Source organism: Psittacula echo (genome assembly GCF_963264785.1).
Source record: "Psittacula echo genome assembly, chromosome: 2".
NCBI classification, from domain to species: Eukaryota; Metazoa; Chordata; class Aves; order Psittaciformes; family Psittacidae; genus Psittacula; species Psittacula echo.
Window position 1 is genome coordinate 18,261,008 of NC_137737.1, and position 12,459 is coordinate 18,273,466.

The 12,459-nt window shown below is 40.4% G+C and overlaps 1 protein-coding gene across 1 annotated transcript in view; it reads left to right on the forward strand.

Moving 5' to 3' along the window:
• The window catches only part of CHN2 (chimerin 2), a 168,158-nt gene that overhangs the window by 101,246 nt on the left and 54,453 nt on the right, over positions 1-12,459 (forward strand). Inside the window, exon 6 of the mRNA XM_080610893.1 lies at positions 278-563. Coding sequence (XP_080467019.1) covers positions 278-563 — 286 coding nt within the window. The remainder of the gene's footprint in view (positions 1-277; positions 564-12,459) is intronic.

Genomic DNA, 12,459 nt, shown 5'->3' on the forward strand with positions numbered 1-12,459 from the left:
CTTTAATCTAAATCCTAAAGGGATGTCTGGGTCACGTAACTTGATGCAAAGACTTGGCCTCAGTTCTGTAGCCCAGTCCATGTGATGCAGTCAGGTTTGGGACTGGGTTTGAGTTAGTCTCTCCACAGAGGTCCAGTTGCAGCCACATGCATATTCAGTATGTAATGCAGACATAGACTTGCCAGCAAAGTTACCTTTTGAGTGTTTTGCCAGTATGAATTCTCACTCTTCCCTCTGTATCTTTCTGCTCTCCCTCTTTTTTTTCTGGTATTTTCAGATTTGGCAATCAGACCTTGAACTATAGGTTGTTCTATGATGGGAAGCACTTTGTTGGGGAGAAAAGATTCGAATCAATCCACGATCTGGTTACAGATGGCTTGATAACATTGTATATAGAAACAAAGGCTTCTGAGTATATTTCCAAAATGACAACAAACCCCATCTATGAGCACATTGGATATGCCACTTTGCTTAGAGAAAAAGTGTCCCGGAGGCTGAGTAGAACAAAAAACGAATCAAGAAAAGCGAGTGTAATGAGTGAAGAAAATACCCCTGTTGAAAAGGTAAGTACTGAGCTTAAAATTTTGGTAATTAATACCAGTCTTTCTATCAAATCTGAGAGGAAAAAAATGTTTTGTCCGAAGACCTGTTTCTATTTTTCTATACTGCATTAAGTATTACTGTCCCACTGTAAAGTTTGCATCCTGTTAATGCAATCTTGGCTCCAAACTAATATTTGACTGGAGCTTATGATGAAAGCTTTCTAATAAGTACCAAATGCGAATGTTTTCACTGTATAAATATAGGTATATATACCATCTAACCTAGGAACTGCATCTAAAATTTTTCACAAGTTATGTTTCTTCGTCCATGTATCCTGAAGCATATTATACAGTAAGATGATGAAACTGGTTCCCGCTGACCCTTCACCACAGCTCAAGTTTGTTATCTTTCCATTCACAGTGCAAAGCTCCTCTTTTCTGCCAAGTCTTTGGTGGATGGGTCTCAAATTGCAATATTGTGTGTTTTCTTTACTTTCTTCTCATGGGTCTGAAATTGGGATATTATGTGTTTGCTTTCCTTTCTTCTCGCTCTTCTCATTTGAAGTGGGCTTTCCTTGATCTCTTTCTCTCATGCATCCGTATTCCACAACATTGTATGGGCTAGGACTTACTTACATGATCATAAATGGAGAATTTTGTGCAGTTAGCAGCCATTTGAAGATGTAAAACTAGAAATTCTTTTGCATAAAAGAAACAGTCTTGTAAGCACTGACGTGGATATTTTCATTTCCCAGGTGGTAAGGCAGTAAGAACTGTCAAACAAAACTTTTTTTGAGTTCGGTGTTTGTGCTAAATTGACTTACTGGCATCTGTAAGCATACCACTGCAGTGTTCTAGTGTTCAGTGTGCTGGCTAGTTAGTTGGGAACTAGAGGTAGTTTGTATTTGAGAAGCAGGAAGTGAATTTGCTGTCATATAGTGATATTGAGCATGAAAAGATATCAGCTTTTTTGTGTGTATCCTCATTACTCTAGGACATTTTTAGCATTATTATCTGTTGGGTTCACATATCTGCATTGGCTGATCATATACTGGTTTGGATTTCTCAGTAATAAGAATTGCTTGAGAAACTGACCTGACAAAGAAACCTATTCATCCTCTAACAAATTAATTCCATTAACAATGACATTTTTTAGGGGAGGCATATTGCCACAGGGAAGTCCTTTGGAGAGTGGCACAGCAACAAGTCAGCCATTCCAGTTTTATTTCAGAATGAATCCATTGATAACAATAGGTTTTGGTTCAATTGGATGGTGCTGTAATATCCTAGAGGAGCAGATGCCATTGACACAGGCTTTGTGCTCATTCAGTTGATTCCTGTGATTGGACTCTGGTTGATTTTGTGTGCTGTAATAGGCACCAGAAGGTGAATTTTGACTTTGTTTGAGGCACAATAAAAAATAAACAGAGTGCAGTGTGGCAGATGTCTTTGTGTAAGTAGGAGAATGGTCCAGAGGATGTTTTGGGAAATTTTCTTTTGTATCAAGAAAATACTGGACTGTATTGGGATGACTGTAAATATTATTACATGACTGTAGTGAAATAATGCAGTCATGACAGTTGAAAATCATGCTACATTTTCTGAGAAATCAGGAAAAAATTAGATTTTTTTTTGTACAAGGAAAGAACACAATTTCAGAATTGTATTCAGCTTTACTCAGAGTTCTTGCAGTTGAGGAGCAATGGTCCTTTGTATCTCTCACAGTGCTCTCAAAGACTTCAAAGGTGTTTTTTCTCGTACCATGTATTTCCTAGCAGATTGTGTTTTCTGTTGTGCTTGGGGTTGGATCTTTTTCTTCAGGCTGGGCAGTTCTGAGTAATTACTGTAAAAACTCTTTTACACCAACAGAAGGCAAACTGTAGCTGAAAGGACCCCTGCCCTCTGTCCTTCACCACCGCCTTTTTGCTGACATGCGGTTTTATGCAGCTACACAGTAGGTGACACTAGAAAATGGCTCCAGATTAAAACTAACTCAGCCAGAAGAAAATACGCCTGAATTTTCAGTCAAATCTCCTATGTGATCCACCTCATATGAGTGGAACACAGAACAAAGGAGAGGACAAGACTTGTTTCTGAAGACAGTTCAGAAAATGATGAAATGTTTGGACTTGATGTAACTTGCTGTCAATAGTGAAAATATACCTCTGGACCTCTTTAGTGATTAGATTAGATCTTTTGTTTTGTAGCTGAATGAAGTATAATTGTTTAGAGTATTATTTACCTGCAAGGTGCTCGTGGTGTGAAAGGCAGTATCACAGGTCCTTACCCTGCAAGGATTAGCGCTCATCAAGATTTGCATACGTGCAGGCAGTTGCAGCCTGCCAGACTGGGCTGCATGGCTGCACTGTCGTGTAAAAATAGCTGGTTTCAGCTAAGCCATTACATTGTTGGCAACCCTTTCTGCCTTCCTCCCACTGAGGGGAAGCAGCAGAAGGAGGAATAGCAGCTGTTTCTAACATATTTTCCTTGCCAGGAGGAGTAGGAGCAATCCCAGCTACAAGAGGAGGAGGGCTAAAAAGGCAAGATACTCTGCTTACAGGCTGAAGACCTGCTGTAGCAAATGAAGCCTTACGATTGATGCTTAGGACTCCTAATGGGTTTCTCTACTGGTAGTGGTGGTTTTCCATCAACTCATGCAAATCCATGTGATTAAAGATTATGTCAACTAAATTATTAGCACCTGAAAAAAAAAATCACCAAAATCCATGTAGAAAAGCCTACTATGTCTGGTTTTGATTCATGTGTTCCTGGGGGAAGCTCATGAGAGGTTTTAGTAGAAGACAAAGACTCAAGGGTCATCGTTTGCATTTGTTCCTCACAGTAACCTCAGATAAAGTATGGCCTGGGCTTTGGAATAAACTGGTGAAATATTGAGCATTTGTCAGCACACAGGGACAAAGGAGGATAAAGGGAATTTAATGCTTGTTTTTATATAAACTTTAGAAGTCCTCTAGAATATAAAAATAATGTGGGGAAGTGGTAGAGAGAGAGCTGTATCAGATGTTTTGCTTGAGGCCGTCATGTGTTGCACAGCATTTTAGACAAAGGCCATGGTTTGCCCACAAACCGAAACCTTCACCCACTTCAATTACTCCAATAAATTTCAGACCTTTAGAAATAAGTGAATGAATATTCAGAATGACGTTTTTCTGCAAAGTGAATTCTTTGCTGCATGTGTGAAAAAACATTGAGATTTTTTTAAGGTGTGTTTCCGCTGGCCGGTTGAACCAGTCAGATGGCATTTTTTGATAGCTGAGCTCATTTATTTGGAAGTACTGGCTGGAGTATTTTGACTGTTTGAGAAACAATGGGGGGAAAGCCATACATGCAGGACAGAAACTTCCATTATTTCTTAGGAGGAAGGTGAGAATTCAGTGCTCTAAGGTTAAGCATCCTCTTACAGATTAGGCTTTTTACAAGTGAGATTTTGTTTTATACTGAAACCAATTCCAGGGTGTGAAAGCGCAGCTGAAGGCGTTTGTCTCCTTAGCGGGTTTGTTAACACCATCCAGGGAGTCTGCTCATTCTGTTGCCTCCCACATTGGCAGCAGAGATTATCCCATGTCTCAATCACTTGAGCGCCACCGCTCCCCGTGGGGTAGGTCGATGGAAGGGATCCACCAAGGCATGGACTGGCACGAGGAGCCAGCATTCGGACTGAGTGTCTTGGTATTGCCTCGGGTACCTGTCTGTTCCCATAATGATAATTCCTTTGAGGTTGTAATTAGTGGAGTCATGCCCATTCCAGAAGGGGGGTGTGATACATGGGCTGGATTAAGCTGTTGTTGTTCATGCCTTTTTGTCCAACATTTTTTGTAGCAGGCCTAAGAAAATGTTCATGCTTTGAGATTCTTAATGCCGATGTTTCATCCAAAAGCTATTTCTGTCTGACTTTAAAGAGGTGCTAGTTTTGTAGACAGAGTCCAAATTTTAGTCCAGATAATTTAACAGATCTTTAATCTGAAAGGAGCTGCAGTGATTTTTAGGAATGAAGTGTTGTGAAAGAACAGCATGCTGCAAATGTATTTCTTATCAATGTAGGCAATTGTCATTTTAACAGGATCCAGCTTCAAAAGGATTTTGGATAGTGAAACAGGTTTTTTGTGCAAAGAACCTTTGAAGATTGCATGTTGTCGGCTTAGATTGTGATTTAAGCTTGAGCAAGTTGTGATTGCCTGCGTCGTGTTTACTCTGCTTATGGAATGCTGTACTTGGGGCAAATGAACACATACTAGAAGATGTAGGGCAGATAAGTACCTGGTACTGCTACGTATTGTAATTAATCACATTGCTGGTGAACACAGAAGTGCAACTTGCGTAAGCGATTAATCTTCACATGTAGGAAAAAATAAATGCAGTAGTCTTGTCAGTAAAATATGTAGTTCTGAAATGTTTATTGCTGTCACATATCATGTTATCCTGCAACTGCTGCCCTTACTGCATCAGTGATCTTTGTGTCCCAGCGAGGAGAAGAAAATCTTCCTTTCTAACCCTATCCCAGTGAGTGTAATTTAGGAAAATATAGTCAAAGAATTGAAATGTTGGAAGTAAATGCAGCCTGGGGCTTCATGACTGCTTGGATCAGGTAAAAGCTGTCACGATTGCTGATGAGAAACCATCTCAAGAGAGTTCCCTGCTCTTTCACTGTCATTCCCACGCCTATGACCTGCCCTGTGCACTACCACAGACACCCCATGCCTTAAGTGAGACTGGGATGCTCTGAAACCGTACCCTGTGTCAGGCAAAAGCTGTGCCCTACATTTAGTTTCTTTACTATGCTGGTCGTACACACGAGCAGTTCCTTGGTTTGGGTTGCCTTGTAGCTTCTTGAGTATTCATGTTGTCACGGGGGACATGACAAGAACAGCAGGCTGGAGTTAAAGGATATCTTTGGCAGTGGTTGAGCTTAAAGTATTTGCTAAAAGGATAATCTTAACCTATCTGACAGAGTACAAACTGTTGGTAAACACAGTAAAGATTAAGGAAGGTTTTGTCAGTGCCAGGTCTCCACTTGGATTTGGCAAAGGTCCCATCAACTTCTCTCCAAGTAGGATCAGGCTCAGTCAGTTCAAACATACCAGTTGTACATGAAATACAAGTTTTCTTGGAATGCTTTTTCTACTCTCTTGTTGCAAGTACAAGCCAGAAGCAGCAAGAGGCATTTAACCATGATAGTCTGTAAAGAGCGATGTAGCAGTTTGAGCTAAACCGGATGGAGCTGTGTGTGGACTCTTCACATAACAGCAGGACAGCACAGAAAACTGTGTTGCTGCTTGACGTGGTAATCTTTATCTGTTTTGCTGGAACTCATTAAATGTTTGCATTTAAGTGCAAACAACAGAGCCCACAGTTAATACTGCATCTAGAACTAAAGAGCTGAAACGATAAGCATATCACAGAGTCTGGAAGGTTGTAGATTTCCTCAGCAGAAAATCCTCCACAAATGAGAGAGAGATAAGAAAGCTATTCCTATTAAGGCAGAGGTGACAGAAAAGGAAGAATAACTTTGCTAGAAGTTGTAGTTGGTATGACTGTCCGTATTAGTCATGCTGCTCACACACAGTTTCCCACAAAAGAAAACATAGGACTTCCAGGAAAGACTGTTTTCTAACATCCTTTAATTGAAGATGTAATCTAGTTATGGAACTAAATTTTTTAAGGGCACTGCAATTTTCCTTACATCAAAAGTGCACAGGAGGCAGCCAGTTTTAAGAGAACCTCTGGTTTGGTTCAATTTTTATAAGTATTTACACTTCTACATTGTTATTCACACCACGTCCCTTTCTGAAGGCCTTTTAGCCTCATCTTACCACTCCATTTTTGTCTCTTCATTGAATTTTCTACAGGTACTGCCGTTAGCCAATGATAAAGAAATCTCCTCAGTCTTTCGTCTATTCATTATTCTTCCCATTCTGCAGCTCCTCTAAACCTCTAATGATCCCATTATAGGTTGGTAGCTAGTGTTTAATTCTCTGTGGGGATGTCTATCCAGATGTTGATCATTTCCTTTCACATGAGGGCTGCAGGGCACTGCACTGTCCCAGCAGCAGATCATGGGGTTAAGAAGATGGTGGGCAGTAACATCTGTTCCTGCAGACTCTGATCTGGATCCACACTGATGATTTGACTTGGTGTGTTTTAGATTGCCTTCAGCTTCCGGTTTTTTGCAGCATGCTTGGTCAGAACAAATTGAAGTGTCAGGGACATTAACAACCCACCACCTTCTTTTATTAGGGGTTACAGTCTCATTCCTATATTCATAGCCACAGAATTCATGGGGGACCTCTGCCTGGCAATACTGATTTTGCCTGGAAGAGGCTCAGACACCACATGGATAAGCAGTAATAGATAAAGCCTATACAGGAAGGTGGCCTTTATCTGCAGATTTCAGCAATACTTGCAGTGATAAAAGGTGTGTGGCATTTTTGCGGCTAGAAGCAACAAACTTATACATCAAAATGACTTTGGAAATAATTAATTCCTTTCATCAGACACTCAGGTTTGTTCTGCAAGAGTTGTATTCTACACACAGGTTACTACATGTACATACTTGCATGTTGCATGCCCTGACATGACTACTTAACTACATACCCAGCTGTCTTCTTTAAATAACTGTTAGCAATTCAGTAGTGATTTCATCCAGAATATTCTTTGGTGTTATACCACAGTGAAGAGGATTTTATATGAATACAGCAAATCTAGCAGTACATATATTTTAGTAAACAGTTTTATATTTTGAAGAGACAAATACCATGTTATGAAAATATAGCCAGCTGATTATTTTCTTTTGCCTTTCGGTGTTGGTTTTCTTTTGTATTTTCCAGTTGTGTCTCTTTATAGCTCCTTTTTTGTTTAAAGCATCATAAATATGAAACAGGCAATATATAGGAAATAAAAATAAGAAAGCTACCAAAGTAAAATAACGGGAAGTATCTTTTCTAATTCCTTGCCTCTGGCTGTGTATGTTTGTGCACAGGGAAAGGGACACTGTTCTGTGGTTGACTGTGGCATTCTTAACTACTACCTAGTGTTTTGCCTGATCAGGCAAGGATTTCCAAGAGGAATAATTTGGGTTCATTTTTACAGTAACGGAAATTGAGAGAATCAAGAGAAAAAGAGGTTCCATTGCAAAGTATTTGCTTACATTGCTTCCCTGAGCTGTTAGCATCTCTCCAGGTTCCTGGTTTATGTTATGTTATTACCGTCAGCTTAGGATTCATGAGTTTTGCCTTAAGCAGAAAAAGTGATATGATTATACCTGAAGAGAGCTTGTAAGTTGGAAGCAACACCGATTTATTTACACAGATGACATGAGGTAATGGATATGATCTGATCCAAATGCTACTGAAATTAATGGGAAGACTCCCAGTGATTTCACTGAGTTTTGGAGCAGGTCAGGGCACTGCTAAGCATATGGAATCAAGGTGAATATAAAGTTTGTTGCTACCAAGATGTTTCGCAATCCAGTGTTTTAGAAAAGTAGCCAAATGGAAGTGATGCAAAAACTTCATACCTGAATACTACAACTGTAGATTGAAATTATCTCAAATGAAGAGTGTCAGATTAGTACTAAAAGTGATTTGATATACCCGAAGTACTATAGTAGTCCTAAAGCAAACGCCTCTTGGCTCTTCAAGTACATATTGCACCTGCAGCTAGGATCTGCTGAAAACATTAATTAATCTTTGGGGTATTTTCCTGATATGAGCATATTAATAATTCTGATAAAACTCAATGACTGTTGCATGAAAACGTGCTTAGTTTGATGTATTAAAAATAAAAGCCTTATATGGTTTTGTTTGGGGTTTTATACTCTTCACATAGTTTGATGGTATTAAATTAGTATTATTAGGGATTGAGGTGGAGCCTTCAGCATAAACATTTCATTTGTCTAGTCACTGGAAAATGAAAACCCCTTTTTTAAGTAAAAATCTATATTTGATTGTCTCATGTGAAGTGTAGGAATAGGCACCAAAACTTTACAAGCACCTCTAAACTGCCATGGTTTGATCTTGGAAGACAAGTGTTGAGAATAAGAGATAAACTTATTTCTGTTAGTGGAGGACTCGGAGCTGGTGTCAAAAGGAAAGTGTTTAAGTAGTGACTAACATTTGTCCTTTGTGTTTTGTTTAGAAAATAATTATTTTTATTGACATGTTTGTTTAGGTCATATGTTTGCTTGGCTAATTATAAGGAAAAAAATAACCTGTCCTCTGTCTTCATGCTGGACAGGACAAGAGATGATAAGCCTGAAATACAGTGATGAACATTGCAGGTTAGCTATTACGAGAAAAAAGAGGAAGAGCAATAAAACACTGGAATGGAGAGCTTGAGGGGGTGACAAAATCTCCCTTGTCATAAGGCATAAAAACACATTAGGAAACATCTAGGAGAAGCATCACAGGTAGCACTAATACCTGAGGCAGGCTGGAGAAAAACCTCCTAAAGTACCTTCTAGTCCTATTTCTCCATGGTTTGCTGTGCCTGAAAAAAATATTACTTGGGCTCTGATTCATCTTGTCTAGATGTATACATCCTACTAATGTAGCTAAGGAGCTGTTATTTGATTTCTCTCCTTTGGACCAGGGTACATTCCACCTTCAATTCAGAATCGCTGCTTCACTACTGAGAAATTAACTGCAACCGTGATCCTAATGTCAGAGGCTTCCACGGAATGCTTAATGCTAGCTAAAATGTGCTAAGTTTTTCTATTTCCATATGCTCTGCAGACCCACCAAGGAAGGTCTTGCCTGGCTTCCTATGTCCCTATACACTGACTGGCACTTGTCCCATCACGCTCAAGGATGTTATCCTTTCTGAGCATGAAACATCTATGTCATGTCCACTAAGTATCTTCTTCCATACCCAGGGTGCAGTGGGTCTCAGCCCTTAGGCATGTGGGCACTCGAGTGATGTCAGATGCAGGGCCAAGCAAATATCCTCTGTTTGATCACCACAGGGAGCTGACTCAGCAGCCTGCATCCTCATCCTGCAGCTGGGATACTGGGAATCCAGGTGTGGGATGTCTTCTGGGCTGGCTCAGCAGCTATTAGTTTCAGCTGCGGGGCTGGCAAAGCTGCCAAGCAGGGGAAGGCAGGAGCCTGGGCAGGGTGACAGCTAGTAATGGCCACAGTGAAGCACATGCTGTTTACAGTGTTCTCTGCTGAGGCTTGACTACAGAGAAACCAGTAGTTTTTATAACTGCTAATATTTGGAAAAGAAGAAGCTGTGGTGTGAAAAGTACAAATTGTAACAATGGGCTTTTTCTTGTAATGTATTCTCGGCCCTGGAGAACAGTGGGACTGCGCATGGTCGTCAGCGTGACTTATAAAGAATGAATGCTGCCAGTTAGACTTGATTGCCTTTTTGATAGATTTACAAAAGTACTGAATGAAAAGAATGCAGCAGATGCAGAATAATTGGATTTTTAGCAGAGTAGTACAAAGTCTCGTGAAATCATACTCTTGACATTAATTCAAATTGGTTGGCGCAAGAACATGGTCACATGGACCAAAAATAGGTAGAGGAATTTCACGCAAAGAATAAAATAGGCAGCAACTTGATAAGCTGGGGAAAGGTGGCTGATGAAGTACTGCAGGGACAGGGGTTTCACTTAAGATTTTTATTGATCTGTAAAAAGTGTAAAAAAGACATTACCAAAAACTCCAGGCGGTTTATGCTATAATGTGACTCGATATAGGAATGTAATCCTTAGAAATATAATCAGTGTCCATGACAGAAACATCAAGAAAGTCTCAATTAGAAAATGTAAGAAAACAAATAATGGCTTGTTTTAAGCACATGAAAGGAGCCAAGCCACGTATGTGGAGTATCTCTTCTGTCAAGAGCAAGGGGATTGTTTGCATTTAAGCCAGGTGTGCCACTATTAAGCAGGGGCTAGAGGTGAAGAAGGAGAACATTGCCATAGACGCTGAAGAAATTGTCTCCAGTGCTTGTCAAGAGTGGAGATGTTACACTTCAAAAGCCTCTTTACCTGATTTTTTGCTTGTTCACCAGCAAAACAATAGCTATCACTGTGGTAACTCATCTCATTTTGGCAAGCTGTGGCCAGAAATAAGTGGTGCTTCTGCTTCCTGTAATGATTGTGCCTAGTACCTGCAGGAAGGGAGGTACACTCCATGCCTTATGTGCTGGTCCAGGTATCATGTGTACGAAGTGGCTTTTCTGAAAGTCATCAGGCATATTTGGGATCTTAACAGTGGGGTGACCCTCCTGGGTCAGTTCTTGCTGCCTTGTGCATCGCTTGCAGCAGTCTGAGGTGTGGGCTTCTCAAACCAAAAAGATGGGCTGGGAGTGTGGCGTGGCCATTTGGCAGTCCATCAGGAGCGAGAGAAGGAAAATACTTCTTCAATGAGAATGCTGTAGAGTGAGGGGTTTTCAGGGGAGAAGAAGGGGACAAAGTGGAAAGGCATATCCAGATGCCTCTGCCAGATTCTGTACGATCTAGACTTGCAGGGAAGAGCTTGAGAGGGATTGATCAAGATGATTTATGAATGAAATTGTCCCAATTAAACACTAGGTGGCATATTTACTTAAGAGTTTCTAGGGACTGTATTAGGGTATGATACGCTGCTGACACCCATTTGTGCTTGCGTGATGAGTGTAGTTTCATGAGAACATGACCACCTGATGCCTTTTTATACCAAGCAGCATTCATCTTGTTCTTTAAAGTCTTGACACGGACACCATTGCTTACTTCAGCCTTAAAGTTAGTCTTTAGCTTTAAAGTTATTACTGTATAAATGCAGATTATTAAATGTGCAATAAGGAATAGGTGAAAATGGCAATGATCCTACAGAGTCCAGTCTCAGAGGACTTGTGTAAATAGTGAGAGGGCTTAATTGCGAAGATATAGTATGATTTACTTGTTTAACTTGTCTGAGAGGCTGAATGTAAGAATATATAATGCACTGAAAAAGTCAAATGAAGAAAACCTAACATTTCTCCTTATGTGAATGCAGAACACAGCTTTTGATTTCAGAGCTGTTTTTTTAAGTAGTAGCATCCAGTGGTTAGGACAAAATACCCAAAAGCAGAAAATATGCTTTTATTCTATGTCTGTGTGACAGCTGTTAACTCAGCCAGGCTCCAGTTTTTCCATATGCTTCTGCTTCTCCATCAATGAAAGAATAAATACAACTGTCTTACAGAAATGCCTTTTTACATGGTTCATCCTGAAGAAAACCCGGAGCCACAGCCATCACCAGGGCAAACACTTAGTCTCTGCCAAAAATACCCCATGTTTAGTATGTCTGCTCTAAAAATTCTTTATTCTTCCTATGGATGTTTTCAGAAGACAAATAGATAATTCGGACTAACTGCAAAGATAATCTTCCTTAGGGCAGGAGATAATCCATGCTGCTTGTTGCACAGGTTATTGCAGCTCTCCCTGGGAGTTGTAGGTCCCCATCCAGCAACAGCCAAATTCTGGGATGACTCTGCTGTAACTCATGTATGTAACTCATGTAACCCCATGGCACAGGGATTGGAATTAGATGATCTTAAAGTCCTTTCCAACCTTAACCATTCTATGATTCTACGTGTGGACCTCCGAGTCAACAGAATTGGTTATAGCCACTCAGTGCGAGCTCTTACAAACAAAAGCAGGCTGTATAAAAAGGAGCTAAGTATGTAGGTCTGAACTGGGGTGTGCTCATTATGCCAGGGCTGAGGAGAGTGGAAAATAGACCTTGCTATGAGAACGGGATTATGGGGGTAAGTTCTTTCCTTGTCTGACACTAGCTGTGCCCCAGACATGCCTGTCCTCTTCAAGGGGAAAAGAAAGTCCCATTCCCTTTTCCATCTTCTCCTGACCCACAGGAAGTAAGCTGTAGCTATTGAACTGTCTGATGCCAGGGAATGTGGTGGGGCAAAA